Source organism: Atta colombica, unplaced genomic scaffold, assembly GCF_001594045.1.
Source record: "Atta colombica isolate Treedump-2 unplaced genomic scaffold, Acol1.0 scaffold94, whole genome shotgun sequence".
NCBI classification, from domain to species: domain Eukaryota; kingdom Metazoa; phylum Arthropoda; class Insecta; order Hymenoptera; family Formicidae; genus Atta; species Atta colombica.
Window position 1 is genome coordinate 478303 of NW_017259588.1, and position 27349 is coordinate 505651.

Here is a 27349-nt window from a genome sequence, read left to right on the forward strand (position 1 = left end):
GAATTGTGCGTTACAAAATGTGCTTAAAATATACTGATGGTCGCAATGCCTGAAAGAAATGTATCATGTTTAAAAAATAAAATATAAGATTTCTTTTTATAATAAATATGTGTATATTTTGATTTCTTTTCCCGAAATTCATTTTTGAAAAGAGAATAGAAGCAGACAAATTTTATTGTCATTGGCGTCAATCCCTAGATAAAAGAGATTCGATATCATTAAAGTGCATTCTTATGAAGTGTGTCAATTTGATATCCTTCGATCACGTCACAACTGTTTTTCAAAATATAATCTATATAAAAAAGAAATCTCCTCCATTTTAGAATGTGTAAAAAAAATGTAGAAGAGAATACTATTTAAAAAAAGAGCTCCGGGCAACGTTACCGCATCAGTCATTCAGAGAACTTCAACAGAGTTCAGTCAGCTAATTATGAGTTCTCCGAAAAATAAAATAGCTCAAACCATGAACTATTACGTTCCAATTTAGCAGGATGAGGCATGCAAGAGACAGTAAGTTTATTTAATTTTAGGAAATATTTTGCTTGTACTGTTATGTATTTTTATGTATTTTTGTAAGATGTATTTACATTTTTTCTTTTTTTTCAAAGCGTATTTTCTCAAACATCGTCTAGTATATCTTCGAAACTTCGCTACATGCCTCTTGATGAGGAAATATGCATTGACATCGACAGCGTACAAATTTCTGGACATTGGGATCGTTGTAGGATATATTTATATCTCATATGCAAATTGCGATTGGTGATAATCGAGGCAACCGCATGTTCATATCTCATGCTACGTGGAATACATTCATCGAGAGGCATGCAGATGTCGAGCGATTCAACAGTTCCATTACCGATTCAAGATCTAAATATGAAACTTGTTAAAATATATGATACGAATAACGTGAAGTTAATATTAAATGACATATATTTGAATATGAAACCAACTACTGTGCTTTTCTTATTTGAGCTTGAGCAATATGTTGAATATATATTCTATGAACTGAATCAATATACGCAGAAGTTAGTAAGAAATTCGAATATTTTGTGTCATTTTTAAGACAAAATTGTATTAATAAAAGTAATACAATTACTGCAAACACTGTACGAAATTTATGATAAAAATTCTATTATATAATAGAATGTGAACTAGTAGCCTATGGTTTAGATTATATTGTACACACTGCATTACATAATAAATAAATGTATGTTAAAATATATATTCTTTTCTTCTAAAAATTATTTTAGTATTCCTTAGTATTTTCGCCATTTCTTCTTCATATCTTCGTAATAATTGAATTAATCAATAAAAAAGCGCGCTTGGTCATTTGTATTACATTGATAAAAAAAGAATATTATTATAATTAGTGTTACTAGGTTATATTATTAAAAATTCATAAAAATATTACATAATTAGTTTCTAAGTCATATCATTAAAAATCATAAATATCAATTAATTTAATCATATCTATTTAATAAAATCGTGTACAAAGAAGAAAAGAAAAGAGAGTGTAACGAGAGGAAGAGAAAACGTAAATAATAAGTAGGAGGACTGCAATGGGTGAAAGAGAGCTCTTCATGTTCGAATTCAAATATTGTGTCGAGAACGCATCTGAGCTGTGCCAGCAGTATACGCATATAGTCAATAAAAAATTTAAATATTTTCTAACACTTTTAGGTGAAAATTGTATCATCGATAAATGTGATGCTATAGATTTTTTGCGCAAAATTTTTAATAAAAAAATCAAATATACAGTGTGTGTTAACAGTTTATGCTTTAGATAATATTGTAAACAGTGTGAAAAGTAAATACATTTTATTGGAAGGTGCTTAAAATTCGATTTGAAATTAATTAAATTAAATTAAATTAAATTATGTTCCTGCTTATAAATATTGAAAGAACTATATAACAAGAGCTATATATTGTAAAATTATATTATAAAAGTGTATAAAAGTAAACGCATATTTATACTATATATCTAGGTATATGACATTATTCATTCCTTTCTTATTATCACAGCGCTATCTTATTACGCGCCCCCCCAGCATCTTCGCGCTCAACGGTACTGCGACAGACGGTCACCATATTAATCGTTCTCTCTATTTAAATCATTAAATAAAAAACGTTTGATAAAATGTTTTTGCGTAAGAGAAGAAAATGCAATGGAAGCGACAACGCGGCGGCGGGTAAAATGATGAAACATAAGAGGAAGAGAAGTGATAAATATATGCGGTAAGTGTACAAGTCTTTGTTACCGATGCATTTTTGGTGTGAGCGGTGAGCGGCGGCAGCGAACGAAAAAAATATAGAATCTCATAGCGGAATATCATCATGTTTATGTAATCAATCGACCGAATTCCTGTGTTTATATAAACAGCGATAGCGCCGGGATCTTCCCCGCGCCTTGCCCCTCCTTCCTCATACCTATGAATACCCTCGCGCCTTCGAGTACCTCTCGCGCCCCGCGCCGCCTTTTAGTCCCATATGTTAGAATCGGCCCTATACAGCTACTTCTATTGGTTCCACTATAAATTTATTGCTCTTGGATTGAAAATTATTTATCAGGTGTACAAGTATGAAATGACGATTTTTTTTCCCAAAAAAAAACACGTTAAATTCGGAAGAATGATAAAAAAATATTTATTCAAAGTATGCTTTCAAGTATTGCTAATACGATTTCATAAACCGATTGAACGATTAGCACATTGAAATATACCATGTGATGATAATATCGGCTATCCGTGCTAAAATTGTAACAGATTTCTCTATGTAGTGTGGTCATACTGACGTCGTGGTGGGGAATGACGCCAGTAAAGTCACGGGCGGCTCTCCAATGTATTATTAATGTCTAGACGCTTTTGGGCAGAAGCAATAAACTGTGTCTCCTATATCTTAAAACGGTCAAAATCACACTCAGTGAAAAGAAGAAAATTTCATATGAAGCATGGTTTAATCGTGAATTTTCTTTGCATCATTTGAGGATCTTCAGAAGTAAATGTTTTATTCAAATACTGAAACAGAAACAGAATAACAAGAAATTTGGAAAAAGAGGGATTTTGATTGGATTCGAAGAAATTATCGGAAATTATCATATTTAAATATCGGGTGAATCACGGATTGAGGTTATTCGAGATGTTAAGTTTGTGAAATTGCCGTTTTGCAAGCATGATAGATTTGTGCTAGGGAAAGAAAAAAGAAGAAAGAGAAATTCGAGAAAAAACCAGTTCAAGAAGAAAATTGGGAACACAATGATGAAATCGAATAGGAAAAGAAATAGAAGAAACCAAGAGAAAAGCAACAGAAGTCAACGTATCAATTGAGAGATATAATTACTCTACAAACATCGAACAAATTCGCTTATGTCACAAATATTCTGTTGAACCAAATTGTATAATGAAGCACTACAAGTTCAGAAAGAGAACTGAATTAAAGCAATGGATAACGAAATAGACTCTCATTTAAAAAATATTATCTGGAAATTGATGGAATCTAGTCAAGATACAAATCCTCTACCAGGAAAAATGAATTTATTCCATCAAAATTAAGATCAATGGAAAAATTAATTCGTTTCAAGGCTCAGTTGATATTACGGACAGAAATATAGCGTAGAAACTATACAGAAACATTTAGTCCTGTAATTCGATATGACAGTGCAATTGTTATTCTGGTTTGTTGCTGCAGATAATCTGGAGCTCAATTTGTAAAACGGCTTTCTTAAATGACATATTATAGGGTTTAATCTTACTGATACAACCGTATTAACATAATGATTGATAAGGGCGAGTTTGCAAATTGAATCGAAACTTGTACGGATTTAAACAAACTCCTAAGTGTTGGAAGATCGGAGATTGAATCAGTTCCTGAATGCAATTGGTTTCAAGAATAATCTATTCGATCCATGTGTATTTAATAAGTTAATCACCGAAAACTTGATCATTATTGAAATTGATGGATTAATTTTTGCCAAACAGAAGTATTACAGGATGTTGCTGAGCCAATCACAGAATGAATTTGAAATTATAATTTGTAATGAAATTAATCAGTTTTTAAGTTTTTAAATTGAACGTAAGACAATGATATACGAAAATTCATCAAGCTACCTTTGTATTATATTATGTAAAAACATTTGAAATGTTCAATATGACAAATTGTCGAAATTTAAAAGTACTTACTGATAAAAAGTCTTTAGAGATGTCATATGATGAGAAGGAAGATCTCGAACATTCCTATTGCACCTGTAATTGAACGCCTGCATTTTATGGTCAAAATCCGACCCATGCAGTTGGAAAAGCAGCCCAACGTATGTCTAAATCAATCACTGGACTATGGAAATTTATCAAATGTATCCTTAGATATTTAAAAAGGACAATTGAGTTAGGAACTATTTAGAGTAAGTTCTTAGATAATTATTTCAATGTCTTTACTGAAGCAGACTATGCTGGGGATCTGTTGACCAGACGCTAACATCTGATTATGTGTCAATCATAGGAGCCATTACAGGAAACAGTCAACGTCAAAATTGTGTGGCTTTATCTACAACAGAAGTCGAGTATATAACGACGTTTACTCAATTAGTATGAATATCTAACGTTATGAAGGAATTTAAACCAGAAATTCAGTAACGTTTTTTTGTCGATAACCAAGCTACGATACGGTGGCAGCGTTTCATTTGACCATGTTTTATATGATCCCAAGTAATCAAATGGCCACGTTTGCAACGTAATAATTTGCAACTCGTGATCATTTGCAACTAGTGGTCAATCGCAACACAGTCATGTGCAACACGTGGTCATTTGCAACTCGTGGTCAATTGCAACGTAATCATTTGCAACTCGTGATCAATCGCAACGTGATCAATTGCAACATGATCAATCGTGGTCAATCACAACGTAGTCAATCGCAATGTGGCCAATCGCAGTATGGTTATTTGCATCATGTGGTCAATTGCAACGTGATCATTTGCAATCTGATCTATCGTAACGTGGTTAATTGGGACGCTGGTCAAATGCAACGTAGTCAAATGGGCGCCACTCAATACAGTTAGCACAATCTTGAACACAAACGTACGAAACCCATCGCAGTAAAGTATCACTATATTCGAGACCTTAATGGAAAAGAAGATTACTCTAGAATATCAACACAAATAATAAAGTAGCAGATATGTTTACAAAACTCTTGAGGCCATCATGTTCAGAAGAAACTCAATTGCAAAATTGAGTTGATTTAATAATCTATGTAACAATTTTAGAGAGAGTGTTGTGAAATTTAAAAGTATATTGATATTCTCATTTTCTTTTTTAATTCCAGTGTAGTAAGTTTTTCCTATCGAATTATTATTGTTCTTTAGCGCCAGTTTCCTTTTTTTACGTTTTATGTATTTCTATGCGCGCTATCTATCTTATCTTTTATCTTTTGTTAATAGTTAACAACGAACTCCTCGATATTCAAACAACAAAAATTGATAAAAGAAAGAGCTATACCAAATCAGCGCGGAAAATTGTTCGCAAAAGTTTTTCTAATTGAACTTCTACAATATTCTGGTTTTATTAAATCTCTCAGTTCAAGATTGAGCCATTCTCAGAGCATAAAATATAAATTAAAATAAGACCGCATTGGCATGCAAGTAAAAAAATTTTAGTAAACCAATTGTATTGTCACCACGTTGTTTATTCTTTTGAAATCTTTCTACTGCAATGACGCAAGTATTGGGATGATGAAACAATTTCCTTATCAAATATTTTCAACAATATCCTATTCAAATACATTCTTGATCATATAGACAGAATTGTTTAATTTCATACTGTAATGCATACATTGATAGAAATACGGAACCTGATATATAACAGTCTTCCCCAATCAGTCAAAGATGCATTATGTTACGTCCAAGCTCCACGCATGGAACTGAGAGGATAATTGCAACAGGAAACCGAATTTCTGACCGATTTGATCGCATGTTTCAGACTGCAAGAAAACGGTTAGAAAAGAGCGACGCAAACTGGGAGGCATTTCGCTTCGTTCTCAAGAAGTCAGGGATCAGGAAGACGAAATGGAGTTCACTTCAAGTTGGCTTACGCCAGATGTGCCAATGCGTTCGTTTGTCCTTTCGGTCATAGAATTTAATCCAAGATCGTGAGGACTAAGTGCAATCGGAAATCTTAAAGTGAATACGAGGAGAGTGGATGCAAAAATTAATACATCCTGATTTTAGTTAATTAATTAAAAGGCAATTATATAAGTTTTTGTTATTACAGAAATAATCGGCATTTGTCGTAATTGTATTTAATTTCAGTGTTTCTGGTTGAACGCAGTGCGTGTGTGTATGTGTGTATGAGCGTGTGTGGGTATAAGTACGTGAGTATTGCATCGATGCGGACCTAGAGCAAATATATAGAAAAATGTGTGCGTATGATTACATTAGGAAGAAGGAGATGGATTTTCGTAAATAAAAAAGTATGGAAAGGGAGTATTACTAGAAACAAAGAGGACTAAATATATTATATTATTACATGATTAATCCCGGGAAGGGAAAGAGAGAGAGAAAGAATATATGACTTATTAGTGATAGAAATGATGAGTGGCACCTTCGATGTAGTTCTCGACAATGGAGAACTCGGAAGATAATGTGGCTCGGAGATGTTGGGATTCGTATGTGATCACTGATTCGAAAGTTACAAAACTAGATCAGAATGAGCCTGAAGTGCAAAACCCGAGGGCCCAAGAATTCACAAGAAATAATCAAAGAATGATAATCGAGAAGTGCTCAGGAATGCCCAAGGAAATGCGCACAGTCTCATGAAATCATTGTTTATAGGGATATTCTTAGGAGAGGGAATTTCGAGAGTTGATTAGTCGAATTCGGATTGATGGAATAGAATTTAATTTAATAATTAGTGGTAGGACTCTTTTTTCGCTTTCTGATTGATCAAAGTTCGGAATACGTTTTGAGGAAAAAAAGGGTATTGATCAGAATCTAGTATGGGAAAGTCATCCTTAATTATATGACCTTAAAATTTATGGATAATTTATGGATAATTTATGGATAAGCGCATGTGCAGTGTTTACGCTAAAAAAGCACATGTGCATTATCAGCACTGGGGCCATCAAATACCTCCCTCTGAACGTCGCGTGTTACTTCTTGGATTTTATGATCACGGACTCATGAGAATGGTTCGCGACTTAACCATTGAGAAAATGTCTTGGCGCCGATTCTGTGTCTTCAATTGACATTTTTATTATCATTTATATATTTTTTTTTAATCGCGATGTTCAAGGAGGATATCCTCGACATCTTTTTTAGTCTCGCTGTTAGCGCACGTACACAGATTTAATTTATTTTAGTTGACGTCTACGAAAAGATACTGGAGTCTTTGTTTTTGATTCATGGGAAAAGAAGATTTTTATTACTTTTTTAAATTGTAAGGGCTTAATTTGTCTATTACTTGTAACGTTTTCTATATTTTGACGAACTCCAGATCTTCACGAAAGAAAAGAGTCGTGGGAGTTCGCTGAACGTAAGATCTTTAGTCTCAGACAAATGTTGGGGTATGTTGACGCAACATTTGCAAGACAGAAATGTAGATTTCTTTTTTTTCGATAATTTCGGTGCTTCTCTTTTTGTGCTTAAAGAATACACATTTAAGATTGTGTCTTTTTTTTCTTTTTTAAAATGTATATTCTAGCTCGAAGAAGGAGGAAAAGAGTATTTCGAAAGTTATTTCCCTTCTTCCCTCGTCCTTGTTCGTATAAATAATTACGCAATTAAGAGATATCGATTCTTTTCGATTCTTTCGGCAATATTCTCTTGCGTTTTGGAGGATCCATGTTTAAATGCATTGTTGCTTAAATATGTAGGGGAGATCGGAGTTAAGTCACCGGGGCAAAATAATTCGGCTTTAAGTCGCGAATAATAAATCATATGAACTAGCCATTAATACTGAGAGGATGTGATTTCATGTATTTATATTGTCAATAGATTATGATTAGGTTACTGGTAGCATTGCAATTTCTATAGCGACACATATGTTTAAGACAATCGGAAATAGTTTTTCTGACGTGAAAAAAATTTTTTCTTATGCATATTTTTTTCGTTTATATAATTGTACAGATAAATAATGATTCTAAGTGAAATATGTATGCTGAATATGAATCCGTTGACTATATTTTCGCATTTTCATATATTTATATATATTCTAAATAACGAAAGTAGAAATGGACGCTTGGGGCAAAGTCGGCACAGGGATGACGAAGCGCAGTATGGTATATACTTATATAACTTTATCTAACCATAGTTCGTTGTCAATAGTATCGACTTGCCTCAATGACTTTCTCCATTGCAAATGTATCATTTTTTTCATTGTTGCAGCAAAATGATCCGAATATATCGATGCAAAACAGTTCAATAAAATGAAGGAAAAATATAAAATGAAGGAAGCTATTATAGCTGTGAAAAAGGATGAAAATGAAAATAAAAGCTGCGGGCAAATTATTTGGCGTTCCGAGAAGAACTTTGCAGAATTGGGTGAAAAACATGAGTCAGGAACAGACAGAAGAGAATGCAATAATTATAAAAGTTCTTGGGCGCACCACGTAATAAAGGTAATACAGAAATATGATTTGCAGGATATCTTCATGTCTAGATTCATTATTAGAATGTTAACCGTTCCTCATCTTGATGAAGTAAACTGCAATGTTTACGAAACGTTGGCATTCTAATAATGGATATGGACATAGAGATAATCGGCGAAACGTATAGTTTCTGTATAAAAAGTATTTTATACAGAAACTAATGGAAATTTGAAAAGTATTAAAATAATTTTATAATTGCATGCATACTGCACAGTGAAATTAATATTCATGCAATAATTTAATTTTCAATGTAGATTTTCGAACCACAAGGAAAAACAACACTAGTGGAATATTTGATGCACTGCAATGATATGTATTTTGGATTAGACAAAAGAAATATGCCTTTTAATCTTCGATTTTGCTAAAAAGTTAGAGCTGAAAGTACTATAGTTATGGGGAAAATGCTTGCATGACGGGTGAAGACTAGTTAAGCAACTTTCTAAAAAGACAAATTTTATCAATAAAAGAACCGGAAGCAACGAGTTTGGCGCGTGCCACCAGCTTCAATTGACCGAACGTGGAAAGAACTTTGCGCTTTTGAAAACTTATGAATCGAGAGCGTTTCTTGACTCACTATATTCGGAACATGGATGAAACTGAGATAATAACAGTTGAAACGTCTAACAGAGTTATTAGTAGGCGCAGTGTATAGCAAATCGGTCGAGTAACTTCTAGTGAAAAAGGAACACTTGTAACTTTGGCTATGAAAGTGTCGGCAACCGGACATTCTTTGCCATTTTTTATTTTTCTACATAAATATTTCAAGGAGCACTTCCTAAACGGTGGACAGGTTGCAGAGGAGTTATGAATCTTAGCGGTTGTAGATGAACGCGAAGGATTTTTTTCAATTTTTGCAGTTTTTTGAATCGCATGTGCGTGCTTCCATTGAAACTCCCATTTTGTTCATACTTAATAACCATGAATCACATTTCTCCATTACTAGACTCGATTACTGCAGAGTCAATGGCATAATTGTATTTTTATTTCTATCCCAGTTCTCGTACAAGTTGCAACTCTTGGACCATACCATGTATGGTACCTTGAAAAAAACCGTTAATGCACAATGCGACAATTGGATGATCTCAAATCTTGGAAGATCAATGATGATCTGACATCCGGAATCGTCAATAAGACATTGTCAATAGCAGTAACACATCAAAACATCGTCTCTGGATTGGAATGTACCAGAATTTCGCCATTCAACTCAAACATTTTTTAAAATTATGAATTTTTGCCGAGCAGTGTCACAGATTGAGAGGATTCATTTAATTCTCATTATGTGTTCAATAAAAATAATGATAATCCACTAGTATTATCGCCATCATCACCTATTAAAACAGTAAAACATCAGCAGCTATTGCAACAATACATCTGAGATAATGGAAAACGAGCTGATAGCTTCAATATCATGTCATAAAGAAGATGATAGAAATATAACAATCATTAAAAACACTAATTTTTTTAGCAATGCTTGAACTATTCATTCCTTCCTAAAGACTGCACCAAGACAACAAATACACAGAAAACGAAAATGCGGAAAATCTGTCGTTCCATAGATTCACTTGGAATGAAAAAGTTAGTACCACAGCAAGCTGAAACACTACACAAAAAAATGGACAAAATTGCTCCAAACAAGATCCTAAAAAAAATTGTCACCGCTACTGTTAATCTGCAATTGTCGACAAACACTGGACGTCGAAATATAGGCGCGCATTGCAAAAATAAAGCATTTATATTTCTTCAAAGAGATAAATAAATAATGCATTTTAATTTTTTTAGAGCAAAATAATGTGTTTTTATTTAAATTTTAGTTCGAACGTGAGACGTCGACTTTACCCCAGGAGGAGGGGGGGGGGTGAAGGAGAATGCCGACTTTATCTAAGAATTTTATCTTTGAAGGTTATATTTATTTTGTGTTATATTTTCTTTATACTTACAAAACGAAATGACATAGACCAAAAATATCTTGAACTATTTTGTAACCAAAAGTTCATTCTTTCGAGAGATATTATTTATTTAGCTAAAAGCCTTTATTTTCTTATTAAAAATCGTCAAAGGAAAAAAGGTGTTGACAGCCCAAGTCTCATCTTGATTTATTAAAGAAGCAGGAAAGAAAAGATATTTTTTAATTTTTCCTTTTCAATTCTTTACTCTTTCTTATTTGTAGGTAAACTAAACACATCTGTATATTTTTAATTGTTAAATATAATTATGCGCAAACGTGAGCGCTGTGTAACATTCTGTGCTCTGGTATACCATCGTTTAATATTCTTCTAAGGCATAACTTTCTCAAAAAGATAAAGAAACAGGAAAAAGGATAAGGCGACCTCCAAAGCCTCTTACTTATCTACATATATGCTTAATTGTGAATATCGTTTTTGTCTCTCTACGAATGTATATAATTATATAAAATTTCTTCTTAAAATATTGTTAATCTTAGTTAAATATTTGTTATTTTAAGTAGAGTAGGTCGGTTCTAACTCAGGAGCCTGAAGGGAGAGAGGGTGAGAGGCAAGGGCGGCACGAGAGGGTCGTAGGGAGGGGAGGGGATGATATCACAGGAGATGATGTCACTAGCGAAGAAGATGACATCACGGGAGATGTGCGAGGAATGACATCATAATGGGTGTCGCGGGGTCATAATGACATTGCGATGCGGGAGAGGAGGAGGATGTTCCGAATGCGGAAAATTACATAGCTGTGAAGAAAAAAAAATAAAAACGGAAGTCTCTGATCATCTATGCTTTTAATATAGTCAACAAAGCACCGTTTAATAAAAGACATACAGGCCACAAATAAAAATAAAGTATTAACACTAGTAAAAAGAGTTGACAATCATCAGTTGGCCTAATTCTATTAAAAATCAATTCTATTAAGAATCAAGTTGCAACCGTATTTCAAGAGAAGAAAGAGTTAATCATAAGAAAATAAGTGGGTAGTAAGATTGTGATTTCCCAAGCGTTAAAAATTGAAACTTTTACATGAATAACATCTCGGTTTTGTGAGAATTAAAATGAAAAGAACTAATAACTACGCTCATGATAGCGTATTGTTGGTGACTTAATATTAATGAAGACATAGAGAAGTTTATTACAATAGTTCGTGTGAAACTTGTCAACGAACGCAAAACTTTATAAATAGTAATTCACTTATGGCTTGGCCAAAGGTACTATGTGATTTTTACAGAGTTCACATAGATTTTTTTCACAAGTTTGGATACATATTTTTAATCTTATAAAAATAACTAAGGATAAACGGGCAATTGGGAATTGGTACAGTAATCGATGCACAATTCGTTTTGAAAAAACTTTATCTTACATGAATAAAAAAAAATTGTACATGTTTCGATTAATCTTCTAGCCTTCTTCAGCAAAAAACAATACGATCTATGAAATTGTAGACGAAAACATACGATGTTACAAATATTAGCATTAAATCGATTAATCATTGTGTCGTAACCCTAACTCCATTAGAAAGTCGTTCTCGCCAGTTACAAGGCTGAATGATAGTAATAACTAAAAACTTTAAAATTCATAACTGTGTAGAGCTCTAGATGAGAAATTTAATCAATGTAAACAACTTACTTCATAATAATGTAAATCTCCGAACATAATTTGCATGTAAATTTGATTACAGAGAAGTTGTTAATATAATAGATAAATCGCTGAGTAAAAATAAATCAAAGAATGTAAAAAACAAAAGTTTTTAATCTTAGTAGTTCTGTAAGTCAAAATGGATAAAAGTCAAGCTAATGGAAAATAGTAAGATTGTGAAAAAAACTAATATACATAAAACTTATATATTATACTTAATATATTATACTTAAAATTAATATATTATACTTAAAAGAAATTTTTTTAATTATTGGATTACCTATGAAATTAGTCTTGGATAATGATCCACCTTTTGGGTTCACTGAATTTGTAAAATTTTACCAAGTGAATGGTATAACATTAATAAAATATTCATTATATCTACAAAAGAATGGTAAAGGCAGTACAAACGATCAAAAAACTTATCTTACTAGAGCCCTTTTTCATAATACGATAAACATTAGTAAAAACTTATTAGTCTTGCAACTAGTTAAGTTCTTATTCACCTATAGAATGACGCCGTCAAGCGTTACGAGTATATCGGCACAGGATATATTCAAAATGCGCACAAGAATTAGATTTGATCTCCTCAGACTTTAAAAAGGAAGTATATAAGAATAAAGAGTAATGAAGGGTTCAAAAAATCACAATCATATTCAATAAATCATACTGTTTATGTTAAAAACATTCGGACCAAGTTATGGTAGCTAGGTAAAATAGTCAAAGTTTTAATTAATAAATAATAAGGCTCTGTAAGTATAAAACAATATAGGCAAAAGAAAGATAAAGAGCCAATAACGTAGTAAAAGAACTTTAATTTAAATCATACAATTCATATAATAATTATATTATATATTCATATAATAACAAAAAACAAAAACATATATTTGACTCTGTTCGAGTCATTCTCAAAGTTGCCATAAACTTATTCAAACATTGCTATGAAACAAATATATATGATATTATAAAATTTTAAGTTTTTGTACTTATTTAATGCAAATAAAGGAAGATATAAAATCCATTCATGCAAATGATATGCGTTTCAATTTGGATATCAGTAATAATATAATCAATCAATCAGTATTATATTCTGAAGCGAGTTCCGTCAGTCGAATAAACGCTAATACTCCTATACTTCCTAGTATTGTAATCCCAAATTTACTATTAGTGAAGAAAAGAGCCAAGATCGAGAGGAAAACCTAATTCACAGTAGAAAAGAAATAAAGAGAGAGATTTCTACAACTACATTCAAAGTTTAAAACAACGCGGTTGGGAAGGATCATTAAACCGCCAAGTAGACTGAACTTGTAAGCCTCTATGCTTTAAGAAGAGAGGAAGTGTTGCGGACAAGCCTTGAGCTTGGTTGTTGTGAGGTGGTAAGCGTGGAAATCGTCGGAGGGTTTTAGATTTTTGAATGAGTAAACTGTAACACATATTGCACTTGTATAAAAGAATCAAAAATTTTTTTATCGAATTAAGCATTTATGTTCAATTATAATAATATGCAACATCACATGTATCGATTTAATTTATTTTAGTTGACGTCTACGAAGAGATACTGAAGTCTTCGCTTTAGTTCCTCACGGAAAAGAGGATTTTTATTACTTTTTAAAATTGTAACGGAATAATTCGTCCGTTATTCATAATGTCTTTATTTTAACGAATTCCAAATCTCCACGAAAAAAAAAATGGGAATTCGCTGGACATAACAATTAAGTCTACTTCGTTATTGTAGCAAAAAGATCATACTAATTACATTTCAATGATTTTTAACACAGATAAAAAAAGGATTTAGTTAACATGTTATAACAATCGAATTTATAATGTCTAATGATACACAGTCACAGCTACGTGTTAATAACATAAATAGACGAATCAAGTGTACATGAAACTATGAATAATTTACCAATGCATTATAAATGTAATTTAAGCCCTCTATTCGTTTTAAATTTAAGCCATTTTTTATTTCTTTACGTATAATATTTCAGAAATCAGACGTTTATTGTAAGATCTTTCTACATCCATAATTTTGATATCCCAATCAAAATTCATGGTTATAGTCCTGTGATAATAGAATGTACAGTTGTTTTTCTGCAAATGTAGTTACGATCTCCTGCAACTCTCGTTTTTAATTTTCTGTGCGTTTGTCATAAGATATATGTACATAAGATATATCACAATCCTTGCTCTCGATATAAACAACATTCATTTTATCGAACTGAGGCAAGGAATTTTTATGTAACTTAATGAACCTATTTAATTTATTTGTGCTGTAAAAAGTGACTTTTAGTTGATTTTAGTTGAAAATTGTTAATATGTTTGAATTTGTTTAAAATCCCCTTGACATATGAAAGTCAATCATTTTATATTAGTTGTAAATTCTGTATTCTGCGGTGTATTATTTTGTTATAAACGTTTTTTTGTGAATTAAACTTTTTATTCTCTCTGTCATAATTACTTAAAAATGAATGTAACGTAATCATTGCTCAATAATACCTCAATGATAATTTTAAAACTTTTTTGGTAAAATTCTAGATGTGAAAAAACGTCTTATCTGTCAATCATTATAATACTTCTTTTTTTGGGAAATAGAATGCTAGAACAAAAAAATTTAAATATTTACTGGAGATGGTTTTTGGCACCAATCAAATTTCATGTTATCGTCATTAATAATATCATGATGCTAAGAAATTTATCTTATCTCCCCCCTCCCTATCTCTATACGAACTGCAAACGCGGATGATATTCATTGAATCTATTCAAGATCTCGTTTATTGCATACGTTGGCACAATCATAATAAGATCGTCTACATATTTATTAATAGGAAGAGACAGAAAATTCCCAATGTTCCCAACACTCTCCTCTCCAACTTTTGCACAACTAAGTCAGCTATAACTGGGGACAATGGCGACAACTCCATCGATGTTCCGAATTTTTGTTTGTAAAAAATTCTATCAAATGTACGTGGAATCTAACACTAATCTTACAGCATTAAAAAAATTTATTCTTAGGAATATCACAATTAATCGAATTGAGTTCCTTTTGTACGCTTCATTGGCTAATGAATGGTTTGAAATATTTGCGAACAACGAAGTATCCAATGATAGAACAATAATCATTGTCAACTCTTCGAAAGTTTGAAAGTTTTTCCACCAATTCGAAGCTGTTACTAATATAGCTCTGCGCTTTTGAAATTCCTTTTATAATAAAGTTGTGTAAAAAAGAAGCCAACGAATACATGGGGCTGTCAACATATGAAATAATAATTTTGAACGGGTGATTTGGTTTATGAACTTCAGGCATAGCATAAGCTCTCGATAATACACCATCACTGCATGAAATATGTCTGTAAGTCGTTAAATGTAGAGATATCGCTCTATGTGCAAGATATGATGTCGAATTTATTCGTCATTACTTATTTGTTCTTATGTTTATGTTTGACATTTCGTCATATCCTTCATCTATCAGCTGTTTTCGACATATTCTCGATCTTGTTTGTTTGACATACAGCGCAGTGCGAGTTGAGCCATAACTGATGATAGATTATAAAAAGATAAATATATGTAAAGCTGAAGTTACTATAAAACGTCTTATTATTTTAAATTATCCCATACATACCTGCATACCTAATAGGACCAAGTACATATGGAAATTAAGAGAAAATAAGGAGTAAAGGAAGCGTGAAGTAATAAGTTAAAGTATCGTCAAAATCGAGTCAATGTTATTAGTCAGATCAAAATGAAGAACAATGTTCAGCATATCGAAAAATTAGCGGATGCAAACTATGAGGCATGAAAAATGCAAATGAAGAGTATCCTTGTATATAATGATCTATGGGAATATACAAGTGAAGAGATTGGTCTGAGGAGAGTCTGCGAGATACGGATAGAGCTTAGTCAACCCCGAGATGAGAAGGAGATGCGCTCGCATTTTAAATGAATTAGGACATATAAGAAAGGCTATCTAAATAACATAGGCTGAATTAGCGAGATTACACAATTCAAAAGGTTCAGTGAGAAATGCAGTTTTATACAGACATTTAAAGAAGAGTACTCTAAATCAATGTCACAGTATATAAATAATTTCCAAGAGAAAATTAATTTGCAGGAGGATGCAAGAAATCTTGGACGAGCTGCAATCAATTATGCTGTTGAGTAATCTGCTTGAAGATACCAAAATTTCTGTGTGCGATCGAATCAAGAGACCAGATTCCATTGGTTGACTTTATTAAAGAAAACTTAATAGAAGAATAGGAAAGATCACAGAGGTATGATATCAAGGACATCAGCACAACGTCGTTGTTATCTCGGAACGGACAGGTCATCATACACATATCAAATAAAGACGCGAATGAAGACAATCAAGACAAAAGGAAATTTAACGGAAATTGCTTTAATTGTAGTAAATATGGACATCCAGCCAATCATTGCTGATTATCAAAGAAAGAAGGAGATAAGGTAAACTGAAGCTGAAGAAGAGGAAGAGGATTCCTTAATTGCAATCTCAATTTTAGTATATTCTATGGAAAAAATGATATTTAGATAGTGACGACTCATACGTGTAATAATTGAGAACGTTCGAAACTTTATCAGACGGACCGGTTAGTAATGTAAGTACAGTCGGGAAAGAAAATATAATATCTCAGGGAATAGGGACGGTACAAATCAGTATTAAGTTGAAAAATAAAATCGGTAAAATTAAATAATGTATTGTACGTTCCCGACTTAAGAAGTTGTTATCGGTGTCTGCTATAACCATGAAACAATATGTTGTAAAATTTACGGAAAACAAAGCGTATATTACTAAACCAAATAAATTGTTAGTTTTAATTGCTATTAAAAAAAATTATATGTATGTAGTTAAACAAATAAGAAATCATATAGTTTTTAGCGTAAGTGTACAATATATATATTCAAAGAATTATATTGTACACTTACGCTAAAAACTCATTGTAGCATGAATGATATTTAAATTATAATAATCTAAAAGAATTATTTGTCAAAGAAAGAATACACGGATTAGATTTGCCATTAAAAAGATTACTGTGTGAAATATGCGATCAAGCTAATATACATTACCATTTATAGAAGACATCGGGCAGAAAAGTATTCTAAAACTTGTGCATACGGATATTTGTGGTCTAATAAGCGAAAAATCACACGGAAGAGCATGCTATTTTTATCGATGATAAAACACGATATATTGAGGTTGTATTTCTGAAATCGCGTAATGATGACTGATAAAGAATTCTGATAAAGTTTAAGAAATATCAATTGTGTGTCGAAAAAGAAACTGGTTATAAAATAATCAAATGTGTAGTGATAATGCTAAAGAATACGTTAGCAAAGAATTTAATAATTATCTAGAGTTAAGTATCAATTATCAGTTATACACCATAACAAAATGAGATTGCAAAGCGCGCAAACAGAACAATTGTTGAAATGGTGCGTGCAATGTTAATTAAGGCAAATGTACTTAAAGATTTGTGGGCGGAAGCTATAAATACAGACGTTTTTTTATGTAATAGATGCCTACCAAAAACTAATGATGATAAAACTCCATACGAATTATGATTAAATCGAAATCCAAACATCAAATTTTTAAGAATTTTTTCCCAAGCTATTACCTTCCAAGCTAATACCTTCCTAACGAAAAGTTCAGATATCTCTAAATTTGATTCAAAGAGAGAAAGCAATTTTAGTTGGTTATTGTAATGAATCAAAGACGTATAGATTATGAATTTCCGGTAGCACAAAAATAATTAAAAGTCGAGACGTGCGTTTTATTGAAGATGTAAATGATAACAGAATAAAGTTCTATCCTTAGATATAAATTTAATACCAAGGACAAATGAAAACGAATTAGAAATATCAAAAAACGTAGGTAATCAATGACGCGAGCCGTATAGTGAAAAGAATGAGATGGAGTTGTAGAAAAAATATTAGGTAATAATACAGATAGAACAATACAGACACAGGCGAATTACAATCAGAGAATAGTAAATGAGCTCGAGATATTATAGATCTAACATAATTAGAACTAGTATCCCAAAGCATCTGAAAAAACAATATCATATAGCAAACATTGCAACAAATGATTTAGATAAAGATCCAAAAGTGATATAAGATGCACTCGAGAAATCAGCTAAAAAAAGATGATTAAAGACAATGCGAAATGAATATAACTCGTTATTAGAAAGTAATGCATGGGACCTAGTGAATAAAACATCAAATGTAAAAGTCATTTTATCTAAATGGATTATTCGCATAAAAAGGTTTCAAAACGGGGAGAATAGATAGATATAAAACTGGATCAGTTGCGCGTGTATATGAGTAAAAATTCGATATCGATTATGTTGAAGTTTATGGTCCGGCACGAATACAAACGATTAGAACACTATTAGCAATTAATGTAGAGATGAATTATCACGTACATCAGATAGACGTAACTAGGCCTATATATAACTAGCGCATATATAGGGTGATCTGTTATACTGAGAACAAAAATATAGTCAATTTTTTAATTTAATTTTAATTTTACTTAAAATATTTAGTTCAATACTGCCAACTAAACATTTACTTACTTATAAATAAATATTCGTTCAGTAAAATGAATGATTGTTAAATCAAATTAATGTTTCTTGTATCAAATAAATATGTCTTTATATTTAATAAATATTTAGTTGGCCGTATTCAAATAAATATTTATTAAAATTGACTATATTTTTTCTCAGTGTAGAAACAGTATGTATGGAACAACCACTGATGTTCGAAGGGAATAAATAAAATCATAATATATCGTAAAATATATCAACTACGTCATCCTATTTATGGATTAAAACAATCCGGCCGAGCTTGGCAACATAAATTCAGTGAGAAATTAAAAGAAATTGGAGTAAATGCGTCCTAGATAGAATCTTGCATTTTTGATAACTATAATAATTGTTGTCTACGTGGATGATTTACTTTTAGCGTCAGCATCTATAGAAGTCTTGCGTAAAGTTAAAACAAAGTTAAGCAAACATTTTTTAATGAAAGATTTAGGATCTATTGTATAAGCGAAATATTTGACGTGAGACTCGAGAGGGATGAAGACACTGATTCAATAAAAATTTCACAAAGAAAATACATAAATGAATTCATCGATTTATATATAATATCATATCATCTGTGTGTGTCCCTCTGGTTTCAGGTATAAAGCTAGCAGAAAATGAGAGTAAAAACTCCCAAAGAGAGAAAGGATATGGAACATAAACCATACAAAGAGTTAATCGGTAATCTCATCTATTTGACAAATACAATAAGGCCGGATATTACAGGGACTTTAAGCAGATTTAATTTAAATCCACAACAACGTTGAAAATGCGCTAAGCATGTTATTCATTACTTAAAATAAACTATCGATTATAAGATAATTTAATGGAAAACCGTTACATGTATTCACAGACGGAGATTGGAGAGGTGATCACGATTATAAATCTTGTTCAGGAAGTGCATGTTAGCTAGCGGACCAATAAATTGGTTTTCTAAAAAACAGAAAACAGTTGCATTTTCAACAATAGAAGCTCAATATGTGACTCTCTCCGAAGATATAAAAGAAACAATATGAAAAAAATAATGAATAATAAAAAGAATATAATAAAAAGAATAATAAAAAGAATAATAAGAATAATAAAAAAAATGTACGACCGATATGTAAACAAACCAACAGGTACGTTATGCGACAATTGATTATAATTCCTCCCTTAAAGTAATGTAACGCTTGTCTGTGCACCCATGCTGATCTGTGAGATTAACTGCCCCATTTGAGTATAGTCAGTAATGATTCCAAAATGGGGTATAATCTCTCTCTAAAATAAGATTTTCGCAAACTTGCAATAATATATCAAGTAGGAGAAATCGTTCAATCTGATACAATTCCATCGCTTCTTCTAATGGACGCATTCGACCCGTATGTCTTATGGCTTGAACTTCTTTCAAACTAACGCTGTTCCACAACCGCTTTCTCTCAGTATTAATGAAGTAAGGAAAACATGATTTACTATAGAAGCAAATACATTGAAATAAAATATCATTTCTCTAGAAATGTTCGAAATCAGGGATTGATTCAAATAAAATTTATTCCTACAGATAAAAATGCCGTGGATATTTTGGCGAAATGCTTAATGAAGGATAAGCATTCAAATCGTGTTCAATTATTAATTTTTAAAAAATTATTTATTAAAAATTATGTATCTATAAAATGGGGGGTACCCACATCAACATATAGATACATAAATATAACAATTAACTATTGTTTAAAATATTGTGACGTGACAATTTTTTTCTGTCATTATAGCAAATTGTCGGGGGATCTTACGTCCTTTCGATTCAGAGAGCCAGTAGCGTGCGAGCGCACATGCGAGCGTGCGCTAACTATTCATTTAGTTAAATTGTTTGTTAAGAACTTATTTTATTAATTAGTATTACATTTAGATCTAATATCATCGCGACGAACTTGGTGGCTAAATTAATTATTTTAATCTTGTCACCTCATCCACTATTGAAAGAAGGAAAACCACTATGCAGAAAAGGATATGAATAAGCTGGAAATCATCTCAACCAAATATGCCAAATGGTTGAGAAGGATATCAGTTGGAGATAAAGACACCCCTATGCGGAGCTTGAAGCTTGCCAGAACCTTTTGAGCCAATTCGAATAATCCAAGGGGAATAATCCGTATCAAATTATATTGCACATCCTAAAACGCAAAGATTGCGGTCCGCGAGGATCTATACGATTCGCGAGGCAGCGTAAGTGAACCCGATTAAAAGGGGCCGAATGGTCTGTGTGAATTCACGGAAAACTCCCGGCACTTGTATTGTGGCTGAGCCAGCAAATTGTGAGAGGACGCACGATTTCCTCGCAAACAGAGGGCTATCGTAGAAAGACTGGAGAAATCATATTAGCGATTACCGATTCACAGGAAACAGGATATCGGAGGATACGAGAAGTCGTTAAGTGAAATGAACGTTGCCATAATTGTGAAGCTGTCGATCACGAGGGTCCTAGCGTTGGTTGGATCGCGCATGAAAATTTGAGAAGTTCCGAATGGCCGATTTAATGCTGTGTGAATCAGCAAAATTACGAGCCACATATCATTCATCAGAACGCCTTTTCCTTTCGAGAGAAATACTAGCTGCCGATTAGCATTCGCTCCTTTACCACAGTCGAGTCAATTTGTATTATTTCATTGTATTAACTAGTTAATTGCGATAACAGAATCATTGTAAAATCCGCATTAGAGATCCATTCCAATTCGCGCAGACGTAATACATCCTGATGACATATTTTTTCAGTATACGAGTTCTTGTATACCGGCGACAGATTTTATTCCACATCTGGTTGTCATACAATACTCGTGTAATCTTTCGTAGAGCTGAGATTTAGCGAGATCTAATGCGGTTGCCTAACCAGCATTAATATCAACTTTATTGTTTTCCGCTGATGCCAAGCCTGTAACACCAGGTCTCTCAAACTAATTTCTGAAAGTGAATCTGCGTCTCAAATATACTTGGTATCTACTTGTTAATTTCTGTGTTATTTTTACAGCCTATTTCTCTTGTCCTCCGATAACTTTCCTGTCTGTATATAACGACTTTCCCCTGTTGTCGTCGCAAATTGTGTTTTCGCGTGAATATTATAGAATAAGTAAAAATTAACGAAAAAGTGGTACGCTCTCATGCCTGGCGCTCAATTTGTATTTGTGTAAAAACTTTAATATTTTGCGAAAATTTTGTCAGGTTATTGAGTCATCCAGTAAGAGAATTTTTTTATTTGAGAAATATATTAAAGCACGCGACGAAGTTGTGCATTCATTATTTGCAAGTACTGTTACAATATGAATTGTCATAAATGAACTAATGATTCGTATTTTTTCATTTTTTTTGAGAAATTTCCTGACAAATTAGTTGTCTATATTTTAATGATATTTTATTGAATTTCTTCGGTTTATAAATTTCATGTAAAACACAAATCGCGAATTATAAATTGTCTGCATACTCTGATGCGAGATTAAAGTGCGAAATTAAAATGCAAAATTAAAATACCTCGATGCATTTTCAGGAATGTACCCAGTAAGAATGATGGCGGATGTTGTTTTTAATAGTTGCAGCAGAATTGGTTTATGGATGTTCTGAAATAAATAATACATACATTAATATTTGATCTGATAGTTTTCTATATAAATATTTATCAATATTTGCATGTGAATCATCAGTATCAAATTCAGTATCAAATCGATATCTTTGTAAAGATAAAAATGCTAACTACTTTAGTCATTATTATTTTTATTATATTATATTGAGAGTACAAATTAGTTCTGTCCGTTTTTTGTGTTCAAAAATTTATTTCAAAACAAAATGAATGAACAGATCAATTAAAGTATTGTCCATCGCTGTCTACTACTTTTTCCCATCTCTCAGGCAATTTTCGAATTCCATCTCGAAAAAATGAGTCGTCTTTGGAGATCCAATTTTGGAGCCAATTTTCGATTTCTGCGAAAGAAGTGAACCGGTGACTTGCTGTATCCTTCGGAACAACCAGTAATCAGAAGGAGCAATGTCCGGATGCGGTAAAACATCCCATTTGAGCGTTTCCAAATATTTTTTTACGACATGAGGCTTTAACGACATGAGGCTGAGCTTGTCATGAAGAAGAATAACTTTATCATGTCTTTGCTCGTATTCCGGTCGTTTTTCTCGAAATGCACGGCTCAAACGAATCAATTGTAGCCGAAACCGATCGCCCGTAATGGAATCGTCAGGTTTCAGCAGCTCATAATATTGTAACAAGACCCTTTTGGTCCCACCAGATACAGAGCATGATCTCCGAACTATGAATGTTCGGCCGTGTTGATGTTGAGGTCGATGGCAACGATTGATCGGGCTTAACGTAGTACAGTATAGTTTTTTCTTCTTGGAGTTGTCGTAGAATATCCACTTCTCATCTCAATCACAATCCGATGCAAAAAAACCTTTCCTCTGTTATCTTTGAATCAGCAAGTGAAAAATCGCCTTTCAACATCTCTCGGTTTCAGTTCATAAGGCATTCAATTTCCTTGTTTTTGAATCATTCCCATGGAATCTCTCAATCGTACAGAAACGACTTGTTGAGTTATCCTCAATGATTCTGCAAGCTCCTCTTGCCTCTCCTTTGACTCTGCAAGCTCCTTTGACTCTAATCTTCTTCGAGTAATACCTCTAATTCTTTGTCTTCGAATTTTTTTGACTCCAGAACGAGACTTGTCTTCAACGCTGAAATCTCCATCCTTGAAATGTCGAAACCATTCCCTACATGATTTATCAGTTGGAGCAGTGTCACCATAAACTTCGGCAAGCATTCGATGGGCTTCAGCCGCACTTTTCTTTCAATTAAAGCAGAAAATCAAATTCTTTCGCAAATGCTGCTTGTTTCACACAAAATTCGACATTTCAAACACAGTAAAAATCAAGATTTTTGTGTGAAATTCAAAGTGATATAAACTGAATATTATTAACAGATATTTAACCTCTCTGAAACCGCCAAAATCAGCTGTCACTATGAACCATTCACAACAGCTGGAGCCACCTTTAGGGAAACGGACTGAACTAATTTGAATTCCCAATATAGCGTTTTTGAATACGGTGGATTTGAACCCGACTCAATTCGATTAATTCATGTTTGACTTGAAAGTATCACGATTCCGTCCAATCAGGAATCAAAGTAAAGCATACGTCATCGATCCGACTCTGGATCTTAGATTAGATTAAAACCTACTGCACTCGAAAACACTACTCTCGACAGTATCTGTCGTGTTTTTACTACCTCAAAATTTAATTATTAAGAGTGTGCACTTCTTTTTCATGCTATAATATACAAAAATTTGAATTTGAGCAGTAAAATGCTTAAGATCTATTCCTTATAATTTTGAACTAAAAGTTTGTCAAGTATCAATTTGGTACATTCATTTTTACAGGAGATTAATTTTACTGAAAAGTTAAAAACCCAAAAATTATTAAGACAGGAAAATGATGGAGATCGAAAAAGTATATTCTTTCTTTATAAATTGATTGTATGTGACATATCAAAAGGAAGATGCAAAATTAAATTCGGAAATTTGAGGAAGCTCTGGTTAGTGTTTTAATGGCAAGCAGCACACGTTGGTATAAACATCATCTGGTTTATGTGTGCTTGGTTTATATATACAAGGTGTGTTCAAAAAGTATCGAACTTTTAGTCGGACAAAAGTATATTTATTCATATTCATTCATCTTCTCTTGATTCTTCGCATCTGATTCAGACTTTCTTAGCTAAACACAACATTTCCGTGGTTCGTCAAGTTCCCTACTCCCCTGACATGGTTCCGTGATTTTTGGCTATTCCCCAAATTAAAAATGCCACTGAAAGGGACTCGATTTGAATCAAGAGAAGACATTATGCAGAATGCGATGCAACTGAACACCATCTAAAAGATTCTAAAAGGTTCCAGAAATGTTTCCAATAATGGCTGACTGTTGAGAGAAGTGTGTGCATTACCAATGGAACTGCTTTGAAGGAGATTAGAATAAATGTATTGTGTATGAATAAATGTATTTTTGTTCGATATTTTTTGAACACATCTTGTTCTTACTTACACTTCAGAAATCAAGATCCATATACGAGGAGAGTCTAAAATGTTTTCGGCTTGATACAGAAATGATGCCACAAACTGCTACAATTTTAAACAAGTTTCACAGTGCGACTGGATTCTGAGAAAATCCCGGTTGCATTATAAAGTGTACTGGATGATGTCAGTGAGAAAATGTTCCCGGATTTACGATTTCGCGAGGCCAAAAGGAAGGTCGACAAAGAGGCGCTCCAACTGAACGGTTCCGAGCGCGGATGTAGCAGAATTGGATTTACGCGATATAAACGTTTAGAGTTAATATTTTAATTTCTAAGTTATACCTATATTCCGTATATGAGCTCTAAGATCGTGCACGACAAAAAATTAATTAAATTTTAGCGGACAGCTCTTATACATTCACATACGCACATTTTTATGTATTATTTTACAATTATCGATACCTTGAAGGAGCGAGGACTCGCACGATTTCAAAAGAGATAGACCGCTCTGTTGGGGATAGTTCGTTTCTGATTGCAAATCGAAATCTTACTTGCTTTGTCGGCGCTGGATTTGCCGCATATCGTCGTCTCATTATCGCAATCGTCAATTTCGCGGCTTTCTGTGATCTATGGATCAACAAAATGCAGGTGATTTCGGGAAACATGACGAGAACGAACGAGGAATCGGGAATCGATGGGAATCAACGAAAATTAGGATTCGAGTTTTGACCGTGTCACGAGAACTTCTACTCTCTTCTCAGTCTTAGAAAAATCTCAGAGTCAAACGCGATACAAGACGGTCTTAGACGTTACCGCGTATTCGCGACCCGAATGACTCAAAGAATATTCCTCAGACGATATCACGACCTGATCTGAGATAATGATCTTGGGGCGTTATCAGGAATCGAGTTAATTGGCCTAGGACAATAGTCCCAAGGCGTTGTCAATTATAAGAGATTACGAACATTTACGCGAATATGTCTACAATTCACGAACATTAAACAAATTGATTGTTATCCAGTGTTATCCGACTTATACAAACTTGTAATGTGAAAATTGTACTTAGTTATTAGTGAACATTAAATCATTCCATATTCCTATAGTGACATATATAATTATCCATCGGTAATTACATAACCAATTGAAATATATATAGTCATAGTTAGTATTCAGTACAGAAAAGTGCGTTCTTGGTAGAAAGCCGCTATTATTTAAATGATGAGTTAGTTCATAGGTAGTATATCATTTAAAAAGAAAATTATATTTCTTTTGTTTTATTTCCTTGCGCCGATGAGACATATATCTATGCAATTAAGTTTGTTTTCATTGTTTTTCTTTCGTGCGTAGATAACGTGAACGGTCATAAGTTTTGAGTTAATGTTCCGCGATACGGTGAGTCATTTTAGTTTCCATAGATTGAGTTTCATAGTCAAATTAATTTGGACCGGTAAAGTGATGTTGATTCCTTCCATCACAAGTGTTCCTATAAGAAATGTAAATTTGCATGATCTCAAATTCTTGAAACAAAGAAACTGCGAAATGTGACGGTCGAATTAGAATGTTTGACCGTCAGTCTACATGATGCGTGAAATTCAGATTGTAACAGTTTGATATGAGTACAATGAATAAAGATAAGTCGTGTCAGTGAATGTTGACAAATGATGATGGATATTGCGACTATGTCGTCGATCATAGGATTCCACCGTCACATTCTGATTTCCAATTGATAGTCTATGAGTTCTATCGTCATTTGGGATGTGGATTGGAGAATCATAGTCCAGGCAAGAAAAGAATTCCACCGTCGAGTCTTTGTTTCCGATTCTAAAATGAATTTCCTACGGTCAGTTTTGTTTTTCCCGTGCGTGAGAAATAGCTCCGGAATGGAGTGTGTTGAAGGTTGGATGTAATATTGCATAGGAGCTTGCAAGAAAATGCGACGGTCAAGTTTCCAGTTAGCGATGACATCCGTTTTCCATCCGTTATTTTGAATTCGATGGTCGAAAGAATAAATACTCTATTTGTTAAATGTTTCCACTGTCGCAATATTTCTGTTTCTGATCGGGTTTGGACCATCGGATATTGTTCTCACGGGGATGTTGATGAATGGAACGATTAGATTCTGCGTAAGTAATAATCTCAAGTTTCCATCCTTTTAAATCATCAACGATTCGATTTAATTCAATGAACATTTTCCACCGTTGGATCTTGATTTTCGTCTGATCTTGATTGCTTGAAAATTGATGAATTAGTTTGATTATCGCATTTGCAATTGCGTCATTTTCAACGGTTTCCCACGGGAGACCATTGAGGAAGACAACTCTTACATTAAGAAAAAAATTTTGTTGAAATAAGAAAATACGTTTTCTTGAAACGATGAATTTCTTCGATACAAGTAAATATCCATTTTACAATAATAAGTTATGTCTCGTAAATAAATATTTTGTTATTTTGAGTAAATCATTTTGTATAGTTTGATTTTGTTACTATAAGTAATGATTTCATGA

At 32.9% G+C, this 27349-nt stretch overlaps 1 protein-coding gene across 1 annotated transcript in view; it reads right to left on the reverse strand.

Annotated features, from left to right (window-relative positions):
* The window catches only part of LOC108693594 (galectin-8-like), a 221579-nt gene that overhangs the window by 151344 nt on the left and 42886 nt on the right, over positions 1 to 27349 (reverse strand). Inside the window, exon 2 of the mRNA XM_018202630.1 lies at positions 22310 to 22395. Coding sequence (XP_018058119.1) covers positions 22310 to 22395 — 86 coding nt within the window. The remainder of the gene's footprint in view (positions 1 to 22309; positions 22396 to 27349) is intronic.